This window comes from Rhineura floridana, chromosome 19 (genome assembly GCF_030035675.1).
Source record: "Rhineura floridana isolate rRhiFlo1 chromosome 19, rRhiFlo1.hap2, whole genome shotgun sequence".
Lineage (NCBI taxonomy): Eukaryota > Metazoa > Chordata > Lepidosauria > Squamata > Rhineuridae > Rhineura > Rhineura floridana.
Genome location: NC_084498.1, coordinates 4100668 through 4127942, shown reverse-complemented (window position 1 = coordinate 4127942; position 27275 = coordinate 4100668). Strand labels below are relative to the sequence as shown.

At 45.7% G+C, this 27275-nt stretch overlaps 1 protein-coding gene across 1 annotated transcript in view; it reads left to right on the top strand.

Moving 5' to 3' along the window:
• The window catches only part of RPH3A (rabphilin 3A), a 143735-nt gene extending 122871 nt beyond the window's left edge, over positions 1-20864 (top strand). The window contains exons 14-20 of the mRNA XM_061602611.1: positions 2176-2285; positions 3772-3898; positions 4574-4630; positions 6730-6881; positions 9292-9373; positions 12186-12282; positions 13894-20864. Coding sequence (XP_061458595.1) covers positions 2176-2285; positions 3772-3898; positions 4574-4630; positions 6730-6881; positions 9292-9373; positions 12186-12282; positions 13894-14024 — 756 coding nt within the window. The 3' untranslated portion in view covers positions 14025-20864. The remainder of the gene's footprint in view (positions 1-2175; positions 2286-3771; positions 3899-4573; positions 4631-6729; positions 6882-9291; positions 9374-12185; positions 12283-13893) is intronic.
• The last annotated feature ends 6411 nt before the right edge of the window (positions 20865-27275 follow it).

The following is a 27275-nucleotide window of genomic DNA, read 5'->3' as shown; positions in this document are numbered from 1 at the left end:
ATTAAATAAATAAATAAATAAATAAATAAATAATAATAAATAAATAAATAAATAAATATATAAATTTTTAGTGCTTTTGTTTGCCGCCCTGGACTCCTGCCTGGAGGAAGGGCGGGACAGATATCAAATAATAAATAAATAAAAATCTCTGTCCCAAAGAAGTTGAAGCTGGCGAACCAGCCAGAGCTGGAGGAAAGCACTCCTAGCCACTGAGACCATCTGAGCCTCTAGTGACAATGCTGAATCCAGGAGCACCCCCAGGTTATGGATCTGATCCTTCCAGGGGCGTGCAACCCCATCCAGGAAAGGCCACCCCATACCTCTTGGACTCAAGAATTCAGGACACATAACACTCCTGTCTTTCCAGGATTAAGCCTCAATTGGATTCAGCCTCATGGCACTTTTAGAACCCCCAGATCCACCGATCTACCGCCTCTGGTTAATGCCTAAATTAAATATAACTCCTCCTTTTCTCCCTTCCCTCCCACACCAATATTTTTGTTTGTGGGGACAGATATTCTGTGCACGTTGCCCTGGCTTTGTCAAAGCCTCTGGGGAAAAACAAGATAATGTGAGTTTAGAAAGTGACATTGTTATCGCAAGGCAAAGTGTATGCCAGGAAATCTAATTATTGCTGGGGGTTTAAAAGATCAGTTTGCTTTGAAGGTTTTAGCCTGGTGTAATTGGTACCATGGAAGAAAGGAGCATCCGCTGACTACTCTTCTGATAGGTTTTCTTCCTCTTCACCGCATCAGAGAACAGCGTTGTGAAGCCGTGCTCCATGGGACAAGGGAAATTAATTCTGTGCAGAAAACTTCTAGGGAGGCAGAATTGTATTCGCCCCAAGCTTAACCAAGAAGGTGTTTCCCTTTGCTGAAGGAATTTAAACCTTTTGTCCATCCATAGGAAAAAGGGTATTTGCAAAGAAGACATTAAAAAAACTTTTTACATTTGCATGCTTTAAAATCATGTGACCTGATTTGGTCTTTCCAGGACCAGTGCTCACATGGAACTGGATGCAAACTGGAGATGGCTCATTTGCTTCAGTGGTAGGCCCTGCTTTGCTACTCTTAGACAATTAAGTTAGAAGCTTGGTGAAGGCATGCGCAAGGCCAAATATCTGCTTCATATTGCTCATGCCACAGGTTCAGGGTGTGAGTATTGGCACCGCTATGGGCCAGTCTTCAGATTCATGGAGGGCAAGGCTATTGACCATGGTAGTCAAACCAAACCACCATATTTGGAAGCAGTACCACTCCCCCTAAGAGCAAATTCAGCTGTTGAGTGCCAACAGAAATGGAACCAAAACAGGACTACTGAGAAACCAGAAGGAGGTACCAGCATGTCTGAGGAACCATAAAGATGGGAGTACAAATATAAATCTCCTGTTACATATTTTCCTAAGACTATTGTCATGCTGTAGTTCGCCGTGCCATTCACTGCTGTGACATCAGAGGTGCAAAGGAGAAGGTGGGAGGGTAGCAAAGGGCTTGAGATTCCCTGATCTTCTCTCTTGCACCCTCAGCATTGGTGCAATGTTGTAGGTGGGGCTGGTGAGCAAGGCGGGTGGTAGAGGGGGGCAGGTAGGGTTTGTGATGGAAACAAGCAGGGGTGCAGCCCCTAGTATGTATAGGTGTGGGTTTCTATCCATCTTTAAAGAAAACGCTTAGAGGGCAATATTGTTGAGGAAATGAGATATTTAGACTAAAGGAGGCAGTGAATACATGAAGTAACAGGCAGCTACGCTTTGGACATGAAGAAAGTGAGGCTGAAAAAGCAAAGAAATAAAATGGAAAGAAGGGTTTAAACATACACATGTACTCACAGATAATTAGTATAATGTTCATACTTCAGAATAATGTCCATAAAGCAATACAAAGAGAAAAATCCCATGATGTAGTTGGATAAATTTATGAAGGCTGTTTTGCAATTTTCATTCCGGAGCCTTACTATGAACCCTTGATAACACCAGCAAATGTTGTGTGCTGTTAAAATGTAGAGTGTTGTACACTAAAACAAAACTAAATGACTCCAAAGTGGCTTGATGCAGTCCATTAAACATGATGGCTGGATGGTAGAAAAGTGTTCAAAGGCGTTCAGATCTGGAAGGTTTGTGGGAGTGTTTGTAAAGATTCCTGTAAGTTTTCATAACTGGATTATTATTATTTTTTACAGTCAAACAAATTGAGAACCAAGACTTTGAGAAACACCCGGAACCCCGTATGGAATGAGACCCTGGTGTATCACGGCATCACTGAAGAGGATATGCAAAGAAAAACCCTAAGGTGGGTGCTAAGGACTGCCATTGCTGAACTGGGCTAGGGACAGGCTGAGTTAAGACTCGAGCTTTGAATCAAATGTTGTGGGATCTCGTCTATTTTCTTCCACAAATTTATCTCTGGTGACCTATTGCAGAGCACCTTCAAAGATCCTGCTGAGATTGTGTGTGTGTGTGTCACTTGAATGGTTGTGCTGATGTGTGCTACCATTGAAAGAGTGTCACAGTGTACTAAAAAAGGATTAGACAAATTCATGGAGGATAAGGGTGTCCATGGCTACTAGCCACAATGGCTATGTTCTCCCTCCAGTGTCAGAGACAGTCTACCTCTGAATACCAGTTGCTGGGAATCGCAGGTGAGGAGAGTGTTGCTGTTGCACTCAGGTGCTGCTTGTGGGTTCCCCATGGGCATCTGGTCCGCCACTGTGGGAACAGGATGCTATGCTAGATGGGCCATTTGGCCTGATCTAGCAGCACTCTACTTACGTTCATCCTGAAGGGAACGAGAGAGGGAATAAAATCCAAGATGCTACTAATCTAGAAGAGCCTCGGGAGATATTTGTCTGTCTTATGGCTCACATCTCAACTCCAACCATAGGTAGATATGTAGGTTTAGTACCAGTTGCAGCTTTGATAATGGGGAGGGAAGCCTTACTTAGCTCGCTCCTTATTGAGCAGCTGCCTCAACAAATCCAGCTGCCAATGAAGGTTTCAGACCAGGGGTGGCCAAAGGCGTGTCCTCCAGTTGCTGTGTCCTCCAGCCCCAACCAGCATGGTCCATGCTCAGGAATGATAGGAGTTGTAGTCCACGACATCTTCTCGAGGGCACCACAGTCACCTAGGCCTGGTTTAGACATAGCCCGTGTTTACCTGGAAGTTGGCACATGAAACAACTTAGTGCATCAAAGCAGGAGGCAAAATGTTGCATCTACACCAAGAGGGACTGCAGCAGCATGTGGTGGAGTAAGGGATGCCAGCAGGGCAGGACTTTGGGGTGGAAATCCAGGGCCCCACTCAGCAGGAAGGACAGGAGAAGTGAAGTAATACGCATTGCTCTGCAAATAAGGAGGCCCCCATAAGACTGAATGCTCTTGGAGGTCACTGATTCATAGGGTTGCCATAAGTCAAAATCGACTTGAAGGCACATAACAACAAAACAACGAGACCATAAGACTATTAAGTCCAGGGTCTAAAATGGCCGAACTGCACCACTGGTAGTGCATGAAGAAGGTCCTAGTTTTTCTCCCTGGCATCTCCATCTCAGGGTGATGGAAAGACCCTTTCCTGCCTGAGACCTAGAGAGTTGCTACCAGTCAGAGTAGAGGGCGGAGACAAATGGTCTGAGTCTGACCTAGGGCGTCAGGCACATCTCTGGCCTCGGCAGCCTAATTTATTCATGTTTTGTATTGTTGGTTTTTTTCTGAAGTGAGGTCATAGCCAAGCATGGCTTCTCTTGTAATTTGATCTTTGGTGGTTTTCTTTGTGCCTTTCAGGATCTCTGTGTGTGACGAGGATAAATTTGGCCACAATGAGTTCATAGGTGAGACGAGGGTGGCTTTGAAGAAAGTAAAGGCCAACCAGAAAAAGAATTTTAACATCTGCCTGGAAAAAGTAATCCCGGTACATTTCATCATCGTATGTGTTCTTGTCACGTTCATTGTGACCCCATTTGTGCATCTTTTTTAAAGTGAGCATGTGCGCATGTGCTCTGTAACAGGGCCTAATTCAAGCTGCTCACATTAGTGTTTAAAGCCCTGAATGACTCAGGCCCCAAATATCTGAAAGACTGCCTCCTTCCCCACAGACCCTCTTGGGTGTTGACATCAGCAGAGGAAACCCCCTTTGGTAGTTCCACCACCCTCAGAAGCTCAGGGCTGGTGGTGGTGGCGGTGGCTTGGGAGAGGACATTCTCTGTGGCAGCCCCTAAGTTGTGGAATTTCCACCCCACAGAGGTGCATCTGACACCTTCACCATACAGTTTTCATCAAATGTTGAAGATGCATCTCTTTACCCTGGCCTTTGACACCTGAGATGCATCTTCTTAGGACCCATCCTACTTTTGTGATTGTAATTTTGTCTTTGTAATAACTGTCCTTATTGTTTTACAAAGGAGAAGGTGCTTTTAAATGACACTCATTCAAGTTGGTGGGGGAGGCGGGGAGAGTCAGAGATATGGGTGAGGTGGAAAAAGTGGTCCAGGACCCCCTTGAATCAGGCTCCTAAGGATTCTCAAAGCAACCTTCTGGACAAAATTAAAGGAAACCTTAATTTTCCCCCCCCACCGCTAAACCCAAGATGAAGCGTGCAGGTACAACTGGCTCATCGCGAGGAATGGCCTTGTACGAAGATGAGGTAAGATACTGTGCCTTGGTTTCCTTCTCATGGCCACAGCTGAGCTGCTGAAGAGAAATGTTAATTAATTTTTGAGAAGACATTCTTAGAATAATGGATATTTTTATTTCCATTGCTTTGATCAGACTGTTAGTGTAGGACAGGGGTAGCCAACCTGATGCCCTCCAGACGTTGTTGGACTACAGCTCCGATCAGCTCCAGAGAGCAAGGCCAATCGTCAGGGAAGTTGGGAGCTGGAGTCCAAAATGTCTGGAGGGCACCATGTTGGCTATCCCTGGTTTAATACGTTATTCTCCCCCCCCTACATAGAAATTGGAATGGATCAATGAATGAATGAGTTCTGCCTTTCAAGCAGGAAGGAGAAACCTGTGGCCCTTCTGTTTGTTTGTTTATTTATTTATTTATTTATTTATTTTCTTACATTTATATCCTGCCTTTCCCAAGGAACCCAAGGCAGCATACGTGTGGTTCCAAGGTGGTCTCCCATCCAGGCATTGACCAGGCCCAGATCTGCTTAGCTTCAGCAAGGTGGTGGCCTCATGTGCCTTCATGTCATACCCTTGGACCCTTCAGACGTTGCTGGACTGCACCTCCCATCATCCTTGGCTGTTGGCCATGCTGGCTGGGGCTGATGGGAATTGTAGCCCACCTGTAGCAACATCTGAAGGGCTACAAGTCCCCTGCTCTAAAGGCTAATCCTCCCTGTGAAATACTCTCTTCCCCTTCTCCGGCTCCTCTGTGACATCACAAACACTTCCTCTTTGAGTATGGCATGGGAAGGAGGTTTGGTTTGGGAAGATTCCCAAGAGCCCAGCAGAGAGGACTGGAGGGCTTGAAATTTCTCACTCGTCCTTTAAGGGATTTAATGGTTAAGTCCAACACCTTACATTGGGGCTGGAAACGGAACTAGGAGCTATTTACAAATATCGAAGCAGAGCTTATTGGACGCAAGCAGGCACTCTTCCATCAGGCAGCATATCCCAAGGTAGCAAGTTGTGGATTCTCCATCCCAAAGCTGGGCCTTCAGTTTCAGCAAACCCCAGCTAGAAAACTCTTATCTCTCTGCCCCGTCCGTGCAAAGCTGAAGACTCCTTGTCCTGCTCCCCAGACGGTTTGTGTGCATCCCCCTTGCAGAGCCCAGATCTGAAACCCCACCCCTGCAGGTAAATTGCCCATTCAGGTGATTCTCCACAGCACCTTTCTTTGTCAAGGCCCTGACCACTCACCCACTGCAATCACACCACCAAAATTCATGGCAGATTTTTAGTATTTTTCACCATATGGTGGTGTACCTCTCCAGTCCTCCATGACTCTAAAGTGGATATGCAAGATGCGACTTGTGGAAGTCAATGTGGAATGGACTGGTTTAGTCTTCCAAGTTAGTAATTCATGAAAACAGTGTCCTTGATTTTCCTCCCGTTTCCGTGTTCTTCTGAGGATTGTGGGCTAGTTCTGCAGCAAGCATGTAAAGCAAAGGGAGAGATCTAGAGTTAATTAAGTTGGAGTCCTGGGCGAACAGAATAGCGACAATCTAGCTGAATGCCAGGAGGAGTCAGGATGATGGGGCAGTTTTGCTGAGCAGATCCTACTCCTGCTAGGAATCTTCTTGCATAAGGTGCCCTCGTGTGGTCTGATGTATATTTCACATTTTTTGAGCTACTGTCTGAACACCCAAGGGTTGATGTGTGCTTGTCAGTTCATCACTTGATGACAGCAACACTCAAAGCAACAAACATCCGTTTAGGGTCAATTGCTATGGATGGAGTTTCCTTATTGCTACTTCCAAGGCGATAATGAATGTAGCGAATGGAAGCCATTCCCGTGCGTGCAGAGCTGATCAGGAACTGATTGCATTATTTCATTATTTCATTAACCTGACATTTTTTCAGTGCCAGGTGAATTCTCTTTCCCCCCACGCATTTGAAATGTTTTTTTTTGTTACTTGTGAGCTGTTACGGGGGCTATTTGTTCTGTTTTATGGTTTTATGTATTTATATTTTTAATGAGTTGTATGTCGCTTGGAGACCTTCGGGTAATGAGTGACTAATAAATCTCTGTCAAACATGGACTCTTTTTCTCCCCTTCTCATTCCTTTCCAGATGGACCCAGGGACCAGTGCGGAGGAACGAGGAAAAATTCTGGTGTCTCTCATGTATAGCACCCAGAAAGGGGGGCTCATTGTTGGCATTGTACGTTGCGTCCACTTAGCGGCCATGGATGCCAATGGCTACTCGGACCCATTCGTGAAAATGTACGTCGTAGTTATATATTTCTCTGAGTGATGGGCAAAGTGCCCTTGGCTGACTTTGCAACAGGCTTGGTCAATTTACTTCTCAGACAATGCTCAGGAAAAAGGCCTGCCCCTTTCCCAGAGAGTTCTGTTCTGCCATGTTCTTGTCACAAGAACAGAGAGAAGGGACCTTCCACTTTCCTGCTGGTCCCTAAGCTTGCTTGCTTGCTTATTTATTTATTTGATTTATTTCCCGCCCTTCCTCTCAGCAGATCAGATAAGCTTGACCAGATCATTCAGATTAGAAGATGGCTAGAGGAGAGGGAGAGAGCCAGTGTGATGTAGTAGTTAAGGTGTTGGACTACAACCTGGGAGACCAGGGTTCAAATCCCCACACAGCCATGAAGTTCACTGGGTGACCTTGGGCCAGTCACTGCCTCTCAGCCTCAGAGGGAGGCAATGGGGAACCCCCTCTGAATACCGCTTGCCATGAAAACCCTATTCATAGGGTCGCCATAAGTCGGAATCGACTTGAAGGCAGTCCATTTCCATTTCCAGGGGAAGGAATTTGATTATAAAGCTGAATTGATCAAATTTGTGCTTTCCAAAACGATAGGAGAACTGACGGACAGCCGTCCTTCGAAATTCTCACTGATCCAAATTTTGCGATGAAGTTCTCCAGCCACGCAATGTTTACAAAAATGCATATATTAGGGGGAAAGAGTGCATAAAAATGAATATATTAGTGAAAATAACATACAAAAATGCATTATATTAGAAATTGCTTGCAAAAAATCTGTACATTAGTCAAAACTGCCTACAAAATTGTGTTCGTTAGGAGAAATTCACCCTAAAATGCTGAAGAATTTTCATGAAGATTAAAAAAAATTGCAAATTGCTGCACAAAGGTGGAGAACTGATTTTAAGATGGGAAAAATGAGGATCTGAGAGCACCAACATGGACAGACCCTTCCATCCCTAGTTTTCACAGGAACAGAGAAGAGGGACCTTCCAGTTCTCTGGTGCTCCCTACGCTTTACCAGATAATTCAGATCAGCTGGAGCCAGAGAGAGATGTTGCACTTTCCCAGCCCTTGGGTCCCCAGACATTGCTGGACTGCAACGCCCATCAGCCCCAGCCAGCAAGGCCAATGGTCAGGAATGATGGGAACTGCAGCCCAGCAACATCTGGAGATCCAAGGGCTGGGAAAGGCTGCGCTAGCCAACGCAGCTTCTCTCTCCTTGTTTGCAGTACAGTGTATTATTATTTATTTATTACATTTATACCCCGCCTTTCTTTTCATGCTAGAAACCCAAGGCGGCTTATGTACGGTTCCCAGGCAGTCTCCCATCCAGGCACTGACCAGACCTGACCTTGCTTAGCTTCAGCAGGGTGCAGGGAAGAAGTGGCCGGTCTCTTCCTGCCTGGTCTCTTCTGTCCCCCTCCAGCCGGGCTCTGAGACCAGGAAGAAGCTTCTTTGCCCTAGGGATGGATGGATCCATCAGTTTCAATTTCTCACACTTGCTCTTTCCCCCCGCAATCTTAAATTCAGTTGCACACATTTCTGCATCAGTTTGCATTTTCTTTTCTCTAGAAGGTCTCATGTAAACATGTCAGCATTTTAGCATGCCCATTCTCCTAGCATACACATTTTTGTATCTTATTGTGTCCAATAATTTTGCAAGGAATTTCTCCTAATGTGACACATGTTCAATGTTATTTTCATGAATACAAGCATTTATATGCACACTTTCCCCTGATTTATCCATTTTTGTATACTTTTCTTTGTTTGGAGGACTGCATCGCAAAATTTTGAGATGTATGAGTGTTTGGGGTGTAGCTGTGATTTGGGTCGCCTGTTGTTTTGGGAAGCAGGAATTGGGTACGGTTGCATGCAAATGCAAACTGAGTCAACTTTCTCCTCCATCTCTGTTTCAAGCAAATGTGGCCCCAGAAGGAGGAGTTACAGGGGGAAACAGCAGTTACACATTTCCTCCTGCCAAAAATGTCCTTCAAATGCCTTTGCCGGGTTCTGCAAATATGGATCTGGAAATCCATCTTTCTTAGCATAATGCAGAAAGGGGAACTCTGTGCTCTTCCAGATATTGCTGGACTCCAACTCCCATAAGTCCCAGCCAGCATGTCCAGTAGTCAGGGATGATGGGAGTTTTAGTGTCTGGAAGGCCACAGGTTCCCCACTCATGGGAAAATGGGTCTTTCTGTTGTTGTTTTTCAGCTTGATAGTCCAGAAAGCCATTCAGCCTGCCATACTTTCTGCAATTATGTGTCAGGTTTACTTTGCAATCCGTGGCCTGAGGAGACCTAGTTTCCTTCAGTATGAATTTGAGGATGCTTGTTTTATCTCAGCTTTGGAACCATCTCTCTTTATTCCTCAAGTTCCAGAAAAACTTTCACGTTTTCTTGTTTCCAGATGCTTAAAGCCTGACATGGGGAAGAAAGCGAAGCAGAAGACACAGATTAAAAAGAAAACCCTGAACCCAGAGTTTAATGAGGTGAGGCCTTTTCTCCTCTGTCATGCATTGCCTGCGTGGACCTCTTGAGTTTTTGCCTAGTTTCAACAGAGGGCAGCGTTCCTCAACCTGGTGCTCTCCAGGTGGGATTCCAACTCCTATCAGCCCTGGCCAGTAGGGATGTGCAAGAATACTGCCCAGTTCGGATTTGATTCCAATTTAGCCATTAATTCGCTTATTCTCTGTGGTTGCAAATCGGATTTTTATGTAGTGAAATCTGTCTTTAAAATATTCATATGAAGCACGATAATTTTATTGCTGTTTCCTTTCATTTATTGCTATTTCCTTTAAAATATTAATATTAGCAGTGGCTAGTAGACAAAGAATGAACTCAAACTGATACCAGCCTGTTAGGTCGATGGGATGCTTTCCGACTGTCACCAGCCAGTGGATCCCATCTCTGCTGGTCAGAATAGCCAATGGTCAGAGATGATGGAAGCCATAATTGAAACATCAGGTTGGGAAAGTGCAAGGGACTTGGTATCCCAACTCTTTTTTTTTTTTAAAAAAGTTTCTTAGTGCATGTGTGTGTGTGTGTGTGTGTGTGTGTGTGTGTGTGTGTGCGTGTGTGTGTATTTGGAGCAGAGAAGCAGCAGGGAGGAGTGCTTAACCCCTGTTGATTCAGTTCCTTGGGAGGCAGGTAGAAAGCAAGTGGGAGCAGAGAAGCTGGCAGCGAGAATGAGTTAAGCTGGGAGCAGAGAACTTTTTTCAGCCCAAGGGCCGCATTCCCTTTCATGGAAACTTTTGGGGGCCAAATGCAAGTGCTGGCTGGAGCAGACTGGTGAAATTCTTACCTCTGGACAATGCCTGAGCCACAGAAAAACCAGAATTTTCTAAACAGATGCACACACCCCTCCATCCTTCATCCAGGGCGCAAGAGGTGTGATGACAATTCAAGGATGTTTTTGAGTTAGGCGAAAGCACTCGTGTCGGGTCTGGGGGAGGGGTGCGGGATGGTCCAGACAGAGAAGTCTGGAGGGCTGCTTTCAGCTGCCCTGAATTAAGTGCTCCCACATTTCCCATCCACTGATTTCCCCCTCCTATTACTCCCCCAAAGCTGTTTTTAGAGTCTAAATTGGTCTGTCCCCAAAAATGCAGTTAACATTTCAGAATATAGCAGGGGGGGAGGGGAAGAGTGAAATGCCCCCCCCAGCACCACTGCTCTGATCCCATTCATATAGTCCCTTCATAGCTACTTTAAAGGCATAAGTGGGAACTCTTAAAAAAAACCCAGCACTCCAGCTTATCCCCCTTCCAACTCTTCGCCATCATTCCAGACCCATGGAGCAAACTCTACCCTCCATGGGCTGTTTTCACATGGGGTGTTTTGCCCCCTTAGGGGTTGTTGTTGTTGTTGTTACTATTATAGACCGCTTACTATCTAAATGATTTCAAAGCGTTTTACAATAGAATACATAAGGTACAATAAAAACATATCAAATTAATTTACAAAGCAAAATACATAAACAATATCCATACACATAAACATACACATGAAGACAGTATAAAAGTCAGAATTCACCAAGGGAAGCCCGTAAACCGCCCTCCCCACTCTATGAAAGTTGCTTTGTAGTTCTCCAATTCTTGGGGTTCCCCCCATGCCTGCTTATACCTCCCTCATGTGTCCAGATGGGGCCATATTTGCCTACATAAGGATTAAGGATGTTGGAAAATTCCAAGAAAAATGGAAATCAGAGTGGAAATTGCTCATGTTCACGTCTTTGCCCCATGCCCGGACAGGACATTGATCCAGCAAATACGATTGGCACTTACTGTTGTTCTTGCATTCAGCCCGCAAACAAACCATAATCATGTCCTCCCCACTACTAAATTAGTACATTTATATCCCAACTTTCCTCCAAGGAATTCAAGATGGCATACTGATATGGTTCTCCCCCTCCCAATTTTATCCTCACAGCAACCCTGCAAGGTAGCTTAGGCTGAAAGACTGTGACTGACCCAAGGTCGCCCAGGAGGGATTTGAACCCTGGTCTTCCAGGTCTTAGTCCGACACTAGAATCACTACACCATACTGGCTGTCAGTAATTTTTGAAATTAACTATGTAAATTATATATGTTACATAATTTCGCCACACTGGACAGTGGGACAAATAAGGCAGGTTTTGGTAGAAGATGAACTGCAGTGGAACAGAAACAATGCTGCATGCAACAAATACAGAGCAGAAAGGAAAACCATGTTTCCTTACACCCCTAATAAGAATCCACAGTGGGAGAATCAGTTTGCGATTAGTATATAAGATCAAGATCTTCCACGGAATGTGTGGTTTGGCTCTCACTCCCGTCGGTGCCAGTGGATCAAGTTTGCTGACATAGTCTTAAAACCTTTTGTAGTTAGTGGGACTTGGTTGTGAGCCATGAGTGACTAAACTGGACGGGGGTCCTTCTTTTCAACCGTAACAATGTCTCCCCTCAACCGTTCTGAAGACATTACTTTCCAGGCAGTCCCAGAAATTTGGCAACAATAAAGCAGGGTTGAGTTTGTGATTTACATATTCGGAGGACACTACTAGCATGGTGGATGCTAGACTAGCGCCACCTCAAACCATCTTTGCTCTGTTCCACCGAACCTAACACTGAACCCTTTCTGTGTTTGCTGCTCTGGTGAGCAACAGGAGGTTGCTTTGAGCTGAGAGTGGAGGTTAGTGGGTCAAGACCTCACTCTCCCCCTCCTCAAAGACCTGCTGCCAAATCCCTGACCCCCCCCTTTCTCCACCCTTTGAAGTCCTCATTCGCCTCTTGATCCCTGATGGAAAATGTTGTCTTTTTTTGCTAGGAGTTTTTCTACGATATCAAACACAGTGACCTTGCCAAGAAATCACTTGACATATCGGTTTGGGACTATGATATTGGCAAATCCAACGATTATATTGGTGAGTGTTTCCATTCATGATATCAGAAATGATGGCAGGCAGCGACTCTTCACTATCTTATCTAGGGGTTTAACAATCTGGGTGGGTTGTTTGTGTGTGTGTGTGTATGTGGAAGAAATGTAATTTTAGGTTTTGAGGATTTCAAGGAATAGGCTATTTTTCTGCTTTCTTTTTCAAGAGATGCTTTATGGTGCAATCCTGTTCATATCTATTAATATCTATTCCTCTTTCAACAAGCCTTTTAAGTAGAGACCTTATCCCAGTCTGCATCTGCATTGGAATTGCAGCTTAAAATAAGTTTTTAAAGATGTTTTAATATATTTTAAAGTCTGTTTTTAAGATGTTTTAGAGTGGTTTTAGTGTACTTGTTTGCTGCCCTGAGCAGGAAGGGTGGGATATAAATTCAAGTAATTAATTAATTAATTAATTACTACTACTAAACTACGGAGGGACAAATATTTTGAGTTTGGTTTCTCTCCATTTCTCATCCTTAGTTTGCAACATTTATGCATCAGTTTGTAAAACTGTTTTTTTAAAGAAGGCCTCACAAAAATTCACCAGTATTTAGTTGTGTTCATTCCTCCTGGCAGGCACATTTTTGCAAACAATTTGCCATAACAGAATGTATTTTTGTATGACGTTTTTGTGTATATATGTATTTTTATGTGCATCTTCCCCTAATATATGCATTTCTGTATACATATTTTGGTTGGAGAATGCATTGTAAAATAGGTAGGAGTGTGAATTTTGAAGGATGGATGTGTTTTGGTTCAGGCATTGTTTTGGGACGTGCAAATTAGGTAGGTTTGCTTTAAAATGCAAACGGAACTAAATTTCTTCCCCATCGCTACTCAGAAATAAGACCTATTGTGTTCATCAGTGGGGTTTATTTTCTATTAGAAGTGTCTTAGGTGGCAATCCTAAAGTCACTCTCTTGGGACAGAGTTTGTTCCACTGAACTCCCTGGGACTTCCTTCTGAGTTAAATGGCCATGGGATTGCATTGTAAACTGCTCTTGAAATTGCTTCTGCTGGCGTGATGCTGTCACGCAAACTCAGCAACAGCAAAATCTGCACACAAAGGCTGTGCACCCTTGGACATCCGCTGTCACTTTTGCTGGTCTGCTGGAAAGGATATGGGAATGGTCCTCTGTGTAGGTGGATTTTAGAAGGATCTGGGGCTGTGCAAACTCAAAGGAGAGGAAATAAACCTCTCCCAAACACCTCAAAAGTAATGGGCTATGTTTGTGTTGAGGAAAGGTGATCAGGGTAGGCATGTGGCCAACCAGGTTTTGAAAAAGGGGAATAACTTGCAACGGCAGAGGGGAAGCTACGAGACCTGCCTTCATTAACCTGGTGCCCTCGAGATGCTTTGGACTACAACTCAGATCAGCCTCAGCAAGACCGTTGGTGGGATGTTGGACAGTGTGTGTGTGTGTGTGACCAGGACAACTGTAAGATGTGGTTGAATAAGATACGAATTGTCAAAAGCTTAATAAAAAGAGAGCCTGGAAGTGAGGCCCCATTTGGGCAGCCCGTGAGGGGATGCAGAGGGCACACCAGCTGTTTGCAGTGGTGGAAAAGGGCTCTCCTCTGTCTTTCTCTCTTGCAGGTGGGTGCCAGTTGGGCATCACGGCCAAAGGCGAATGCTTGAAACACTGGTACGAGTGCCTGAAGAACAAGGACAAGAAGATCGAGCGCTGGCACGCCTTACAAAACGAGAACCACGTGGCCAGCGACTAGGAGACGCCCCTCAAACCCTAACCCTCCCTCACACAATCCCCTGTAGGTTTCCAAGCATCTTGTCTTCCAAACTATTTGTGTTTCACTCTTGGGAAAAAGATTTCTTCATCGTCTCTTGCCTCCTTCACAAGAGTAGCCTCTCTCTCTCTCCCCCTCTCCTCTATATATTGTCACACCAAGGATAAGCATCCTTGTTTTGTATTTTTGTGACCCAGTTTTATCACCACCACCTCCTCCTCCTCCCGTGGGTGCATTGATGTACCGATTTTTCAAGCAATAGCCCGGCACTGGAAGTCTTATGTTTGGCCTCTGCTTTGGGGCAGCTAAATATCACCCTCCTGACCTGATCCAACCCCGTTTGTGCTTTTCCCTACCAGCTGAAGGGATTTGTTCTCTAAGTGCCCTTGGACCCACCTCCTTCCTCCAGGTTCTCTCTGGGCATGTGGAAGGTCCTCTTGTCCCCCTCAGTCTCCTTCTCTTCCTCCTTGCAAACTTGAAATCTTCTGAGCATCGCTAGCGGGGAATATGCACGGCTATGGTTCTTGGATCTGGCTGCTTTGAGCATGAAGGCAGCTTCAAACCAACCAAACCAGCCTGAGAGCACGAGTCTTTCGAAACCAGCACTGTGCTGTAATGAGCAAAAGAACAGGACCGCTTGGGTTTCTGATTCTCAGCATCACTTTAGTCTTGGCTTTTTTCAGTCATGCATTTCCCACCGTGCACCGTAGATGTAATTCTGCCAAATGCCATCTCTCAGTGGTGCACTCTAGCAGTTTGCAATGTGCCACCTCGACACCTTCAGCTGGAAAGAGCATTCTTCCTTCTTCCCTGGGTGGAGACTCTATGGGCTGGTGGCCGATCGAAAACCAGGCAGTGGTTTTCCTCGTGCTCACCATGCCGTGCTGTCGGGCAAGTCCTGTTCATGTTTATAGGGCCTGTCTAGGGCAGCCTTTCCTTTCCAGGTATTGTTGGACTCCAACTCCCGTAAGCCTCAGCCAGCATGGCCCAAAGGCCAGGGATGATGGAGGTTGGAGTCCAGCAAGGTTGGCCAAGGATGGTTGAGGCGGAGATGTTTCCCATCAATCGTGCCCTCTTTTTTGTGGACTCTATATCAACAAGGAGGAGAGCCAGGGTGCACCTGGAATTCAGGGTTCAGATGTTCAATCCTGCCAGAGATGGAGGTAGTTTGGATGGGTGGCACTTTGACATTGCTTGTGTAGAGCTTTCAGGGCCAACGTCTCACTCGCACCAAAGAGCAGACTGGAAGCTGCTTTGAAATTTGGGTAGTATTGATGACTGACCTCCATTCAAGATGTTTCCTTCCAGCTTGGGCTGGTTCCTCCTAGTCCTCTCCTTTAGCCAGAACCTGTTGGTGGTAGAACTTGTTGGTCCTGATCCCCATGTTGGATTCGCTGCTTCTTGAGACCTGACGTCTGGATATGCATGCATAACATTTTCCTTCTTCCTTAGTCTTATACTTGTTTTGAAACTTGAATCCAAAGGGTGGTATTCAGTGCTAGTCCTACTCAGAGTAGACCCATTGAAGTTAATGGCCATGACTAACTTAGGTTTGTTCATTCCAGTGGGTCTACTCTGAGTAGGATTTAGTTCAATACAGCCCACTGTGCTAAGGTTTTAGGGTTGTATTCAACTGACCCACTCAGAGTAGACCCACTGAAATGCATGAACCTAAGTTAGTCATGGCTATTAACTTCAGTGGATCTACTCTGAGTAGGAATATTTTATTTATTCATTCCTTGCATATCTATCCTACCTTTTCTCCAAGGAGCTTAAGGTGGCATACATGCTTCTCCTCCTCATTTAATCCCCACAACAAGCCTGTGGGGTAGGTTAGGCTGTGAGGCAGTGACTGGCCCAAGGTCATCCAGGAAGCTTCATGACTGATTGGGGATTCGAACCCTGGCCTCCCAGTCTGACACTCTACCCACTATGCCACCACTGGTTCTCAGACCACTTGGCAGCAAATTTGGGTTGATGTTCTCCCAAGAGAATTTCTGAAGCTTTGCGCACGGTGGGACCGCACCGTTTCTCCATTCCACACCAAGAAGCTGACCAGGCTAGTCGCTGCATCATCCTTCGACGCTGGAGATGGGATCTCCTCCTCCAGGCTGCTTGAAGGAGGCAGGACAGGCCGTGTGGTGCGGACTGCTTTGTCCCCCATCAGAGGGGAATGACCAGGCACAGAGCTTGGGAGAAACAGCCAGGGAAGGCGGCCACTTCTACTGCCCCCCAAAATCGGCCATTGGCTCACTTTGCCCAGGCAGAGGGCTAGCCTTGCTTTCCAACTCTGGAATAGCACTTGGAAGTGGGGATTCCAGAGAGGGGGAGGTTCCAACTGGGCACCTAAAGGAGAGATCAGAAGTTGTGGCTCTAAGTAGGACTAAATTTGAATACCACCCTTCTTGTTTTTATTTTTTAAAAAACATTTTCCATAAATTAATGAGAGAAAAATTAGAAGCTAAAATGATGAAACTGAGGTTATCATACTTTGGACACATAATGAGAAGATGTGATTCACTAGAAAAGGCAATAATGCTGGGAAAAACAGAAGGGAGTAGAAAAAGAGGAAGGCCAAACAAGAGATGAATTGATTCCATCAAGGAAGCCACAGACCTGAACTTACAAGATCTGAACAGGGTGGTTCATGACAGATGCTCTTGAAGACCGCTGATTCATAGGGTCGCCATAAGTCGTAGTCAACTTGAAGGCATATAACGACGAGAGAATGTTGGGGGGTGAGTGGGTGGGGGAGGATTCCAGTGAAATTCTCATGGGTGGGTTGCATTTTTGGTTGTGGTGGAAGTGGTTACCTTTTGTTCAAAGTGACTGAGGTCATGTTTCTGGGTGTTCTTTCTTTCATTTTTCCAAATCATCTCGCTGGTGGTCTGCACTCTTTCCCCGGCTGTCAAGGCTTTCCTGAAATACCTAACAAGGACCTCACAGGCTTGAGAGGGAGCCTGGCCTGGGAAAGCTGCCAGCAGCAGACCACCAAGAGGTGATTGTCCAGTGGAAGAGAACCAACACACAAGCATGCGTGAGCTTTGGCCACCTCATCAGTAAGGTAAGTGCAAAGTCTGCAAAACCAAAAATATAACCCCCCCAACCCCTCCTCAAGTTTCCCAAGAAATAGACAGTAAATAACTAGCTTCATTCACATGGGGGTGAAGATGCCCTAGAACAGGAGTTCTCAAACTGTGGACCCATAGACCAACAGTGGTCCATGAGCTTCATTCAGGTGGTCTGCATCCATCTTAAATATTCCTATTGACTTTTCACTGCATTTGTTTTGCTGCTTTTATTTCTCATGCTGTATTGGATTCCAATCTGACTTCTATGGAGTGCAAATTGTAGTACAACATAATACCATACAACATAAGGATATTGATGTACACGATACAACATAATAATAATAATAATATTTTATTTATTGGTTGCCTATCTGTCCAGGTTAGTGGACACTCTAGGTGACTTACAATAACAAAAAGCTATACATAATATACATATACAAAAACAAACCACAGTCCTAAACAATTTAAAACCAATTTCCAATTAAAACATCATAAAATTAATCCTCCTTAATCCCACCAAAAAAAAAAAAAAAAAAAGGCAGCACACAAAAAACAAACAAAAAACAAACACACACCCAGGCCACCCCAGCCAGCCGGCTTATGTATCCCTCCCAAGAGGGACAGGTGGTAGCAATCAGTCCCAGCTGGCTGGGTACCTGGGGCCTGGTCCTGCAGGATGCAGGTCTGCCAGGCAGAAGTCCCACAGGGAAGGGTGGTGGAGGTGGTGATCCCACAGCAGCAGCAGCAGCAGCAGCAGCAGCAGACTCTCCTTCCCTGGGCGGCGATGCTCTCTTCCTGCAGGCCCTGGGTCTAACATAAGAAATAAAAGGAACAGTAAAAATGCAATTTAAAAAAACCACACAGTGCCTAGCACGGCGCATTACAATTGCTACAACAGGGAGAAAAATCAGCGGTTTTCAAGTAGTCCGTGGGGGGGGGGGGATGTTTGGGAACCACTGACACAGAACAAGGGTTAGGAACCTGGTGCCCTCCAGGTGTTGTTGGACTCCAACTCCCATCAGCACCAGAGAACATGGCCAGTGGTCGGAGGTGATGGGGAGTTGGAGCTCTGCAATGTAGGAACATGGATTAGAGGCCATTGATCCATCTAACTTACTTACTCTGCCTGGCAATAGTTTTTCAGGGATTCAGACAGAGGACATTTCCTGGAGATGCCAGGAAATGAACCTAGGACTTTCTGCCTGCAAAGCAGATTGCCCCAGCACTGAGCAACAGGCCTTGCACATCTGGCCACAGCTCAGCTTCAGGCCTTCCACATGCAAAGTAGGTACCCTGCCCGCTAAGTGGTGGGCCTTCCCCCCTCTTGCCATCGCAACTACCTGCCTCACCTTCAGGAGCGCCTGTTCAGCTACTCTTACTCTGCAAGTTCATGCCTGGTGCTTCTTTGTGTGGTCTGTTCTAAAGCGGAGCTAGGATGACCAAGCCTCCATCCTTCGTTCTCTGTTCATGTATTCAGTCGTGATCTCTTTCATCTTCCTTGTGAAGCAGACTCTTTGTGAAGCGCACCAACAGAAGACCCAGCTGTCTTGTCCTGGGCAACAGTTTCAAGAGGGTTGTCATTTTTGCTTGTTGACCTGTGCAATGTGGTTTTTCCCCTCAGAAGAACATAAATCTAAATGTACTGCCTTCAAGTTGATTCCGACTTATGGCAACTCTATGAATAGGGTTTTCATGAGGCTGAGAGGCAGTGAGTGGCCCAAGGTCACCCAGTGAGCTTCATGGCTATGTGGGGATTCAAACCCTGGTCTCCCAGGTCATAATCCAGCACCTTAACCACTACACCACACTGGCTCAGCATCAGAATTCTCGTGCAACCATATTTTTTCACTCACCTTACAATCCAGTAGTTTGACTATGCTGGTGGCCATCTGACCACTGGCATAACTTTAGGTTAATGGATCTCTTGTAACATGCTGGTGTAAAGGTCCCTGATCTGGTGTATCTTTGGGATCTGTTAGTGCATAGGACTTATATCCTAAGGCTGTCCGTCTTGTGTAACAGTATCAATTGATTATGCTCTGAATGTTTGCAGGATGCTGCCCAAGCAAATTTATACTTTCTTTCTTTCACACTTGAAACCGGTCAAACTGCCATGGCTTATTTGAGATGGCTTGGACATCAGAAGGTGAAAAGTGGAGTGGGCGTCTGTACTGTTTGTGTAAAGGAGGGATGGGGAACCTTTTTCAATCCAAAGGCCACACTCTCCTGTGGGCAACCTTCTGTGGGCCACATGTCAATGGTAGGCAGAGCCGGAGGCAAAGGATGTCTCTTTGTATGGCAAGCTACATTCCAGCACTACAGGTTGTGCAACCCACACCCCACCAGAAATACCTCTCAGTCTTCCACCAAGCAAGATGAATTATTACGTTGCAAGGAAACATTTCACTTACGTCGAAGCACTCGAGGGGTGGGGGGTTGCAACCCCTTATGGTGGGGGCATGGCCTAGAGAGAAAACTGGGAGGAGGCAGACCAGTGAAAAGAGTGGCATTCTCCCTTTGCTGCTGTCACACCTTTATTTCCAAAATACACCTCAGGAAAAGACCCTGTTGCAAGTAGGGATGGAAGGGTCTGTCAAGTCTGGTCCTCTCTGTTTCTCGCTTTTCCAATTTGTAATTCAGTTCTCCACATTTCTGCAGCAATTTCCATATTTTTTTAAAAAACTCATGAAAATCCTTCAGCATTTTGGTGCAAATTTATCCTCATAAAGACACCTCTTGTGTGTAGTTTTGACTAACGTACGCCTTTTTTGCAAGCAATTTCTCCCAACCTAATGCATTTTTGTATGTTATTTTCACTCACATATTTATTTTTATGCACACTTTCCCCTGCTATATGCCTTTTTCTAAGCATTGGTTGCGAACTGCACTGCAAAATTCGGATAAATGAATTTTGAAGGATGGCTATGTTTTGGTTCTCATGTTGTTTCGGAAAGTGAATTGGATAGATTTTCCTTTAAATGTAAACTGAATTCAGTTTCGCTCCCACCCCTAGCTGGAGATGATGGGGGTTGCAGTCCAACGACACTGGGAGGGCCCCTTCTTGGCTGCCCCTGGTAGATCCACTGTTAAATATGAACTGAGTCAAATTTCTCCTCTGTCCCTAGTTGCTAGTCCCCCCCCCCACTGAGGCCCATTTAATCCACAGCACAGACGGCAGAGCAAAGGGCAGCATCCCCTAGGCTGGAACTCCTCTCTGGTTTTCAGGTTTTCTCTTCTGTTCTATCCTGTGTGCCATTTGCAGACATCCTCTTTGACCGCATTGTTTGTTTTTCTATCTGTCGTCTGCGTTGATGCTGTTTTGTAAGGCATGGTGTGTAAGTTTTCATTGAAAAAAACAAGAACAGAGCTGTACTTTTCCATTTTCAAGAGATGCTCTCTCTCTCTCTCTCTCTCTCTCCACCCACTTCTTGGAAGTTTGTGACCATTTCGGAATCTGCCTTCTTTTCTTCTTACTTTGTAAATAAAGCATGCAGATCTGGATTGGGGATGGCGCAAGCGCTTCTGCCCACCCACCCCCAGATCCTTCTCTCTTCCTCCTCTTGACAATTGCATTCTGTTAAGCATGCAATGCCTTCACACAGAAATAAGAAACCGTTTACAACTATTTAACAACCAACCTCCCACCGAGAGTAGAATAACCACTTGACCTTCTGCTGCATGCGGGTGTAACGCCCCCCCCCTTTTCTTCATGTCATACCTAATAAAGTGAGAACAATGGGGGGAAACCTCACTTTGTCTTGTGTGCTTTTGTTTCAATTCATCAGCATTTCTCCAATGTGCACACACAACTGAAACAAAAGTAACGGGGGTGGAGTCTCTCAAGGCTGATTTGAGGCCATCTGGGGTGTGTGATAAAGAGGATGATATCAGATAATTTTTCTCAGCCAGTCTGAGGCCTGGCAAAATGACTTGCCTCTCAGCCTCCTAAAACACCCTCTACATGACACAATGGAGGGGATCCCACTCTATTACATCAGAGAGGGAGAGAATTAAGAGACTGCAGGGACATAAAACAATACAGTTGGAGGGGACTCTGGAGGTTGTCTAGTCCACCCCCTCTTCATTATCCCTGACAGATGCCTCTCCCACCGCTGCATCAATACTTCCAGTCTCTTCCACGGTCAAAGTGCTCCTACCAGAAGGATGCTTCTCCTAATGCTTAGCTGAAATCTGTGTCCCTGCCATTTCCACCCCTCTGGAAGAGCAGAGAACAAGCCTTCCCTGTCCCCTGCAAAACAGCCCTTCAGGTCTTCGAAGCCAGCTGCCATGTCTCCTCTTAAAACTTTCTTCTCCAGGAAAAAATGATGGGGGGGAGCCCATTTGCTGCAGGTCCTCTGCACAGGATGAGCTTTTCCCACTTTGTTCTTCCTGTGCAGTTTTTTCATTCTCTCCCCGTGCAGTGTAATGGAGTGATGTTGCTCCATTACATTGAACAATCTGAGCTGCACAAGAATGTGGGAGCTGGTTGAGCTCCCCTCTCCTTTGAGGCAACCGTCAGTGAGCCCCCAGAGTTCTTTGCCAACCCTGGCCTGGAAGCACTTTGCCAGCATCTAACAAAAAAAGAAACTGTTTTCAGGATTGGGAATACAGAAAATCAGAGGGTTGTGCTTAAGCATAACGTTCTAAATAAACACATGAGCCTAAAATCTTAATGTGTGGAAGTCCCAGTGAAATCAGTGGGCTATAGAACTGGACGGCATATGTAGAATTATTAGTATTTGTATTACAATTTATTCATCACTTTTTACAAAAGAAGAGTCAGAGCAGCTTGCAACTAATTAAAATTGCAATCAATAACCAGAACGCTAAAACCATAATTAATATTAAGTGTTCATCCACAGCAGTCAGTTAACAAGGAGAATATTCTTTTCAGCCCAGCCAAACGATGAACACCAGGAACACAGTGAAAAAACAAACCACATGATGGTTCAAATGCCTGAGAATAAGAAGGTCTTGGCCTGGTGCTTAAATCTAGCAACGTTGGCACCTAGGTGAATGTCTCTGGGGAGAGATTTCCACAGCTGAGGGGCCACCACTGAAAAGGCCTGTTGCGTCCCTTGGAGGAGGTACATGATGATAGACCTTGGATGACAATCATAGCATTAAGATAGGATTTTGATGGGAGAGGCGGTCCTTGGGGCATTGGTCTGTATAAAGCTTTATAACCTGCGCTTTAAACTGGGCCAAGAAACCAACTGGCAGCCAGTGCAGCTGGGTCAGAATTGTTATATGTTCAGATCACTTGGTCCCAGTCAATAATCTGGCTGCTGAATTCTGCACTAGCTGCAGTTCCCAGGTTGTCTTTAATGGCAGCTCCATGTATGATGCATTGCAGCAATCTAATCTAGCATGAAGTGGTGGAGTCCTATGCTGGCAAAGTGGCCTATACCACACGGGCCAACAGATGCGGGATGCCATTTTTGAATAAGACACTAAATCCTTTAAAGTTTTTTGCTTTTAAGATGTGGATTAGGGAGGGACAGTTGATATTCCTATGTCCTGATGTGCTGCTTTTTCCATACATGGAATGGTTCTTTTACTGGGAAGGTAGCTCAGCTGTTTGATCCCTGCCAGCTCTGGTTCAAATGACTTCAGGTAGCAGGGAAAGCACCTGCAAGAGGCTGGCAGGATGGGGCTTAGAAGATGTACCTAACTCAGGATCAGGTCCTCCCCTCCAACATTTCACAGTCAAAATGGGGGCACTCTGGTGGCAGATGTAGACAGGGAGCCTGGCACTCAAAGGCCATGCTGGCATGCAGGCCATTCCACCCCACCTTTTAGTCAGTGAACCTGTGAAGAGATTTGCAAGATGGAAAGCCATGAAGCACTCAAGGCATAGACAGCCACCATGGAGAGCAACCAGCTCAAGCCGGCAGCAGATAAAAGTCACATTCCAAACAGCAGGTTCAAAGCCAGCCAAAGGGTCAACGCAGGGTTTACTGAAACTAAACAGCATTTGTTCATCCTTTCAGTTATAAATGCCCTTACACCAAAAAATGGACTTTCAGGCTGGTATAATTAAAAAAATTTAAATCCCCAATAAATGAAGAAATAATGGCAAGACAGTCATATTAAGAGGAATGAAACCAATTCAGCTAGTTAAAAATATAATCTAAAGTGCCTGGACAAATAAAATGGTCTTAACTTGGTGCCAAAAAGAATACAGGGTGATATTCAATGCTAGTCCTACTCAGAGAAGACCCACTGGAGTTAATAGACATGGCTAACTTAGATTCTGCAATTTCAGTAGGTCTGCTCTGAGTAGGAGTTGAATACAACCCACAGTGTTAACATCAGGCATTCCTCCTTCAGAATGGCATTTTGCAGTGGTTATCTGCGCCCTCACCATGAATGCCCTCTTTTCCACATGTGTAGCAGCCTTCTCTTGAAGATGGGAGAAGTGAGCATCTAAGTCTTAACAAGAGATGGAGGATGGATGGAACTCCAAGGGGAGTTAAGCAGATGGTGCCGAGAAAAGCCAGATTCATGGAGGACAGGGCTATCCATGGCTACTAGCCGTGATGGCTGTGCTGTGCCACCCTAGTCAGAGGCAGCATGCTTCTGAAAACCAGTTGCCGGAAGCCTCAGGAGGGGAGAGTGTTCTTGCACTCAGGTCCTGTTTGCGGGCTTCCCCCAGGCACCTGGTTGGCCACTGTGAGAACAGGATGTTGGACGAGATAGGCCACTGGCCTGATCCAGCAGGCTCTTCTTATGTTCTTATGTTCATGTGCTAACTAAACCTAGTTGCTTCCTGAAAAATGAGAACATTTCAAGGCTTGCAAAAGCATGGTGGTCCCAACTGAAACAGGAGTGTTTCCTGAATATCCAGCCTGAAGATGGGTCCAGTGTAGCTCTAAAGAGCTTGAAGAGCAGGTTTGGGCAGATCAATTTTAAAAAGCTGAAACTATCAAAACTAACCTGCAGGTGGAAAAAAAGTCAGGACCTTGTTGTAATTCTCTGAGTGTGCAGCAGGTGGCAGTAACATTCCAAAGATGCTTATCCTTAGCAAACTTTAGAGGAGAACATGATTTGACACTTTGTGTTTGTGTGTGTATGTGGGAGGCAGGATTCCTGGCAAGGATCCAACCTAGGAAGCGACAGAGATGTAGATACACATCTGGGTACGGATGAGCATTGTAACACTTGTTCAGACACCACTGAATACGATGGATGTGTCTGACACAGACGGGGAGCCTGTTCAGCATATCTCCATCTTGTGCACATAGCAAAAGGGATCAAGATTTCCTAAAGCTCTTACTAGAGTTCAACCTTGGAACCTAATTTCAATGCCAGGGATCAGTCACAGGGATGTAGGTGTGCAGGGTTAAGGCTCTCAGATCCTTTACTTTTTTGGGAGCAGGGTTCCAGCAGGCTCTCTATGTCTCCAGCATCCTATACGCCAATCAGCATGAAAAGGAGTGTGTTTGCTACTGAGAAGACTCTTCTAACATGCTTCTTTCGAGCTGATTGCAACCAGATTGAGTGAAAGGAGTCAAGTCAGCCACTGAGAACCCTGCACTTCTGAATTTGCCACTACACTGCTGAAATTTAATGCTGCTGAAAAGGGTGCCTCTGAGCCTATGTAAAGTGTCTTTCCTTCTCTGCTCAGTAATCACAGCCCACTTGCAGAGGGTTGGGATCAGGGGACCAGATCAGATGCTGTTGCATAAGTTATCCAGGGCCTGCCTGGAACCCTCTTCTTCATGTTGGCTGATTGCTGCCTTTCCACGTATTTCCAAAGCTGGGGGTGGAGGGGGGACACTTGACTTGCTGCATCATTGATTTTTTTTCCCCTGCCCGCTAATGAAATTCAGGTCTTTGGCCTAATCAATGGGATGTCATTTGGAACCAGCCAAGCCAGCCATCAAGACCAATAATTTACACCTTTGGTTGCTCCAAAATCAATACGGATTTGCTCTTTGTTGAGAGGGTGCAAATGCGGGGGGGGGGGAGGCAGAAAGCAGCAGCCCAGCTGCAAAGCAGTTTGGGCATGATAAGCCAATTTCTTGCCAATTTGGGATGGAGGCCAGATCTGGGAGCTGCAATGTAGCCAGGAACAAAGGCCCCATCTTTGGACTAAACAAAGGAGGAAGATGCTGGCTCCTCCCCTTGGCCCTTGGAAGCCCCGCCCCTTGGAAGAGAAAACCACGCCCCTTGAGCAAAAGTCCTCCACCTGGGGCTTCTCCCTTTCTTACCCCCAACAGACTTTGCTGTTGATGGCGGTTGAAAGAAGGAGGATTCACACGTGCAGCTGAATGTGGAGTCTGCCGCCTTGGTTAGTGCTGTGTCGAAAACTGGCCTTCAGTTTCTCAAACATTCTCTTCCCCTCAAAAAGAGGCTTCCATTTTTCTGCTTCATTCTCACAGAGTTTCTTTCAAAATCCTAGAGGGTGCACAGTATCCCTCTTGTTGCTGCGGCAGCTGTTTTCATGTACCAGCCTTCCCCTCCCAAAGCACAGCATTGCTCACAATCATAGTTAAGGGGGGAAATGAATATAACAGCTAAAATAACAGCAAAACCAGTACACAAAACAATGACAGTAGCGCCAAACTAGCAGGATAAGCGTACGTTGTCGTCGCGAGGTGGCTGAGAATGGTGTGGGTGTTTTTCTTTCCATTAAACATTTCTCCACCACTCCGCAGCCTCCCCAGCGCCCCATGCTTCCAGATCTCAAAAAGCCCCCAGGGGAGGAGTGGCCTCCTGATGTCGTTCTCTGGGCGTTCACTGAAGCCAAGGAAGGCAGGCAGGCTGCAGAGGGCAGGCCCTTGGTGAGAGGATATGCAGAATGAACGAAAGGGCACTCACAGGCACCCCGGGACACCTCGGAAGTAAGCTAAGGAGGACAAAAACGCTGCACCTCACCCAGGAGAATTTCACCAGCAATTCCCTTCCCCTTTAATCATTTTTGAGTGCAATTTCTTTTTTCATTGGATGCAGAATGTTGGGAAGAAAGCATGGCAGAATTTTTTGGTAGAGCACTGACTTTGATCACTGGTTTTGTTAAGGTTATAGACACAGCGACACATTTTGGGAGATTTTTTTTCAGGTCTGAGCGATAGCCCAGACAAGCCCCCCCTAATTCATAGTTTCATTGATGGTGGTTGTGAAACAGAGACACCCGTGAGGTTAATTGCCAGTTGAGTCTATGGATTTTTCAGATCCCCAGGGAATAAATATCACGGCTGGTTTTTTTTTTTTTTACTATTATCAAAAGAACTGTATGCAGCATAAATATGAAAATACTTTATTACCATCAGAGAGTGTTGCTTTCACCCGCTGCCATAAATCCAGGGTGCCAATTAACTCCAGATGCATTTATAAGCAACGGCGATGGAGTTGAAGGTGAACGGCAATTGCAATTGGAAGCATGGTGGTGAGGAATGGAGTCTGTTGATTAATCATGCTCTGAATATTAACTGTGCATTATGCTGATTTTACATACAAAATCTGCTGGTCTGCTCTCCCCTTTCAGGACCCAGGTTAGAGAAGGGGATAAGAGAATCATACCTGTTGTAAACTTTATGTTGTTTGCAACATATTTTTTTGGGGGGGGAAACTAATTTATGGTGGCAGAAGTGTGCTTCCCAAAAAAACTCTGCTCATGGCTTCGGGTGGGGTGGGGTGGGGGATGAAATGCAAATTTTTGTACCTGGGAAGCTACTGCAAAATTGCTCTCTTGGAGACTGTCAGTCTTGGAAATCAAACAGGAGGAGGAAAAATATGAGTTGTGTCTTTGTGGCTGAGCCCTAGAGGGCCTTGCATCAAATTAAGCTTTGTACCCAGGGGGTAATATTTCTTGAGGAATCCTGGAGTCATAAATGATCTGGTGGGACACCGCCAGGGGGTGGCCACTGTACACAAAGTAGTGCCAAAACCCTAAAGAGAAGTTGTCGAGTGAAAAATGGGAATGGACTGCGTTCAAGTCAATCCTGACTTGTGGCGACCCTATGAGTAGGGTTTTCATGGTAAGCGGTATTCAGAGGCGTTTTTCCATTGCCTCCCTCTGAGGCTGAGAGGCAGTGACTGGCCCAAGAGCACCCAGTGAGCTTCATAGCTGTGTGGGGATTCGAACCCTGGTCTCCCAGTTTGTAGTCCAACACTAACCGCTACATCACACTGGCTCTCAGGGAAGGACTTTATG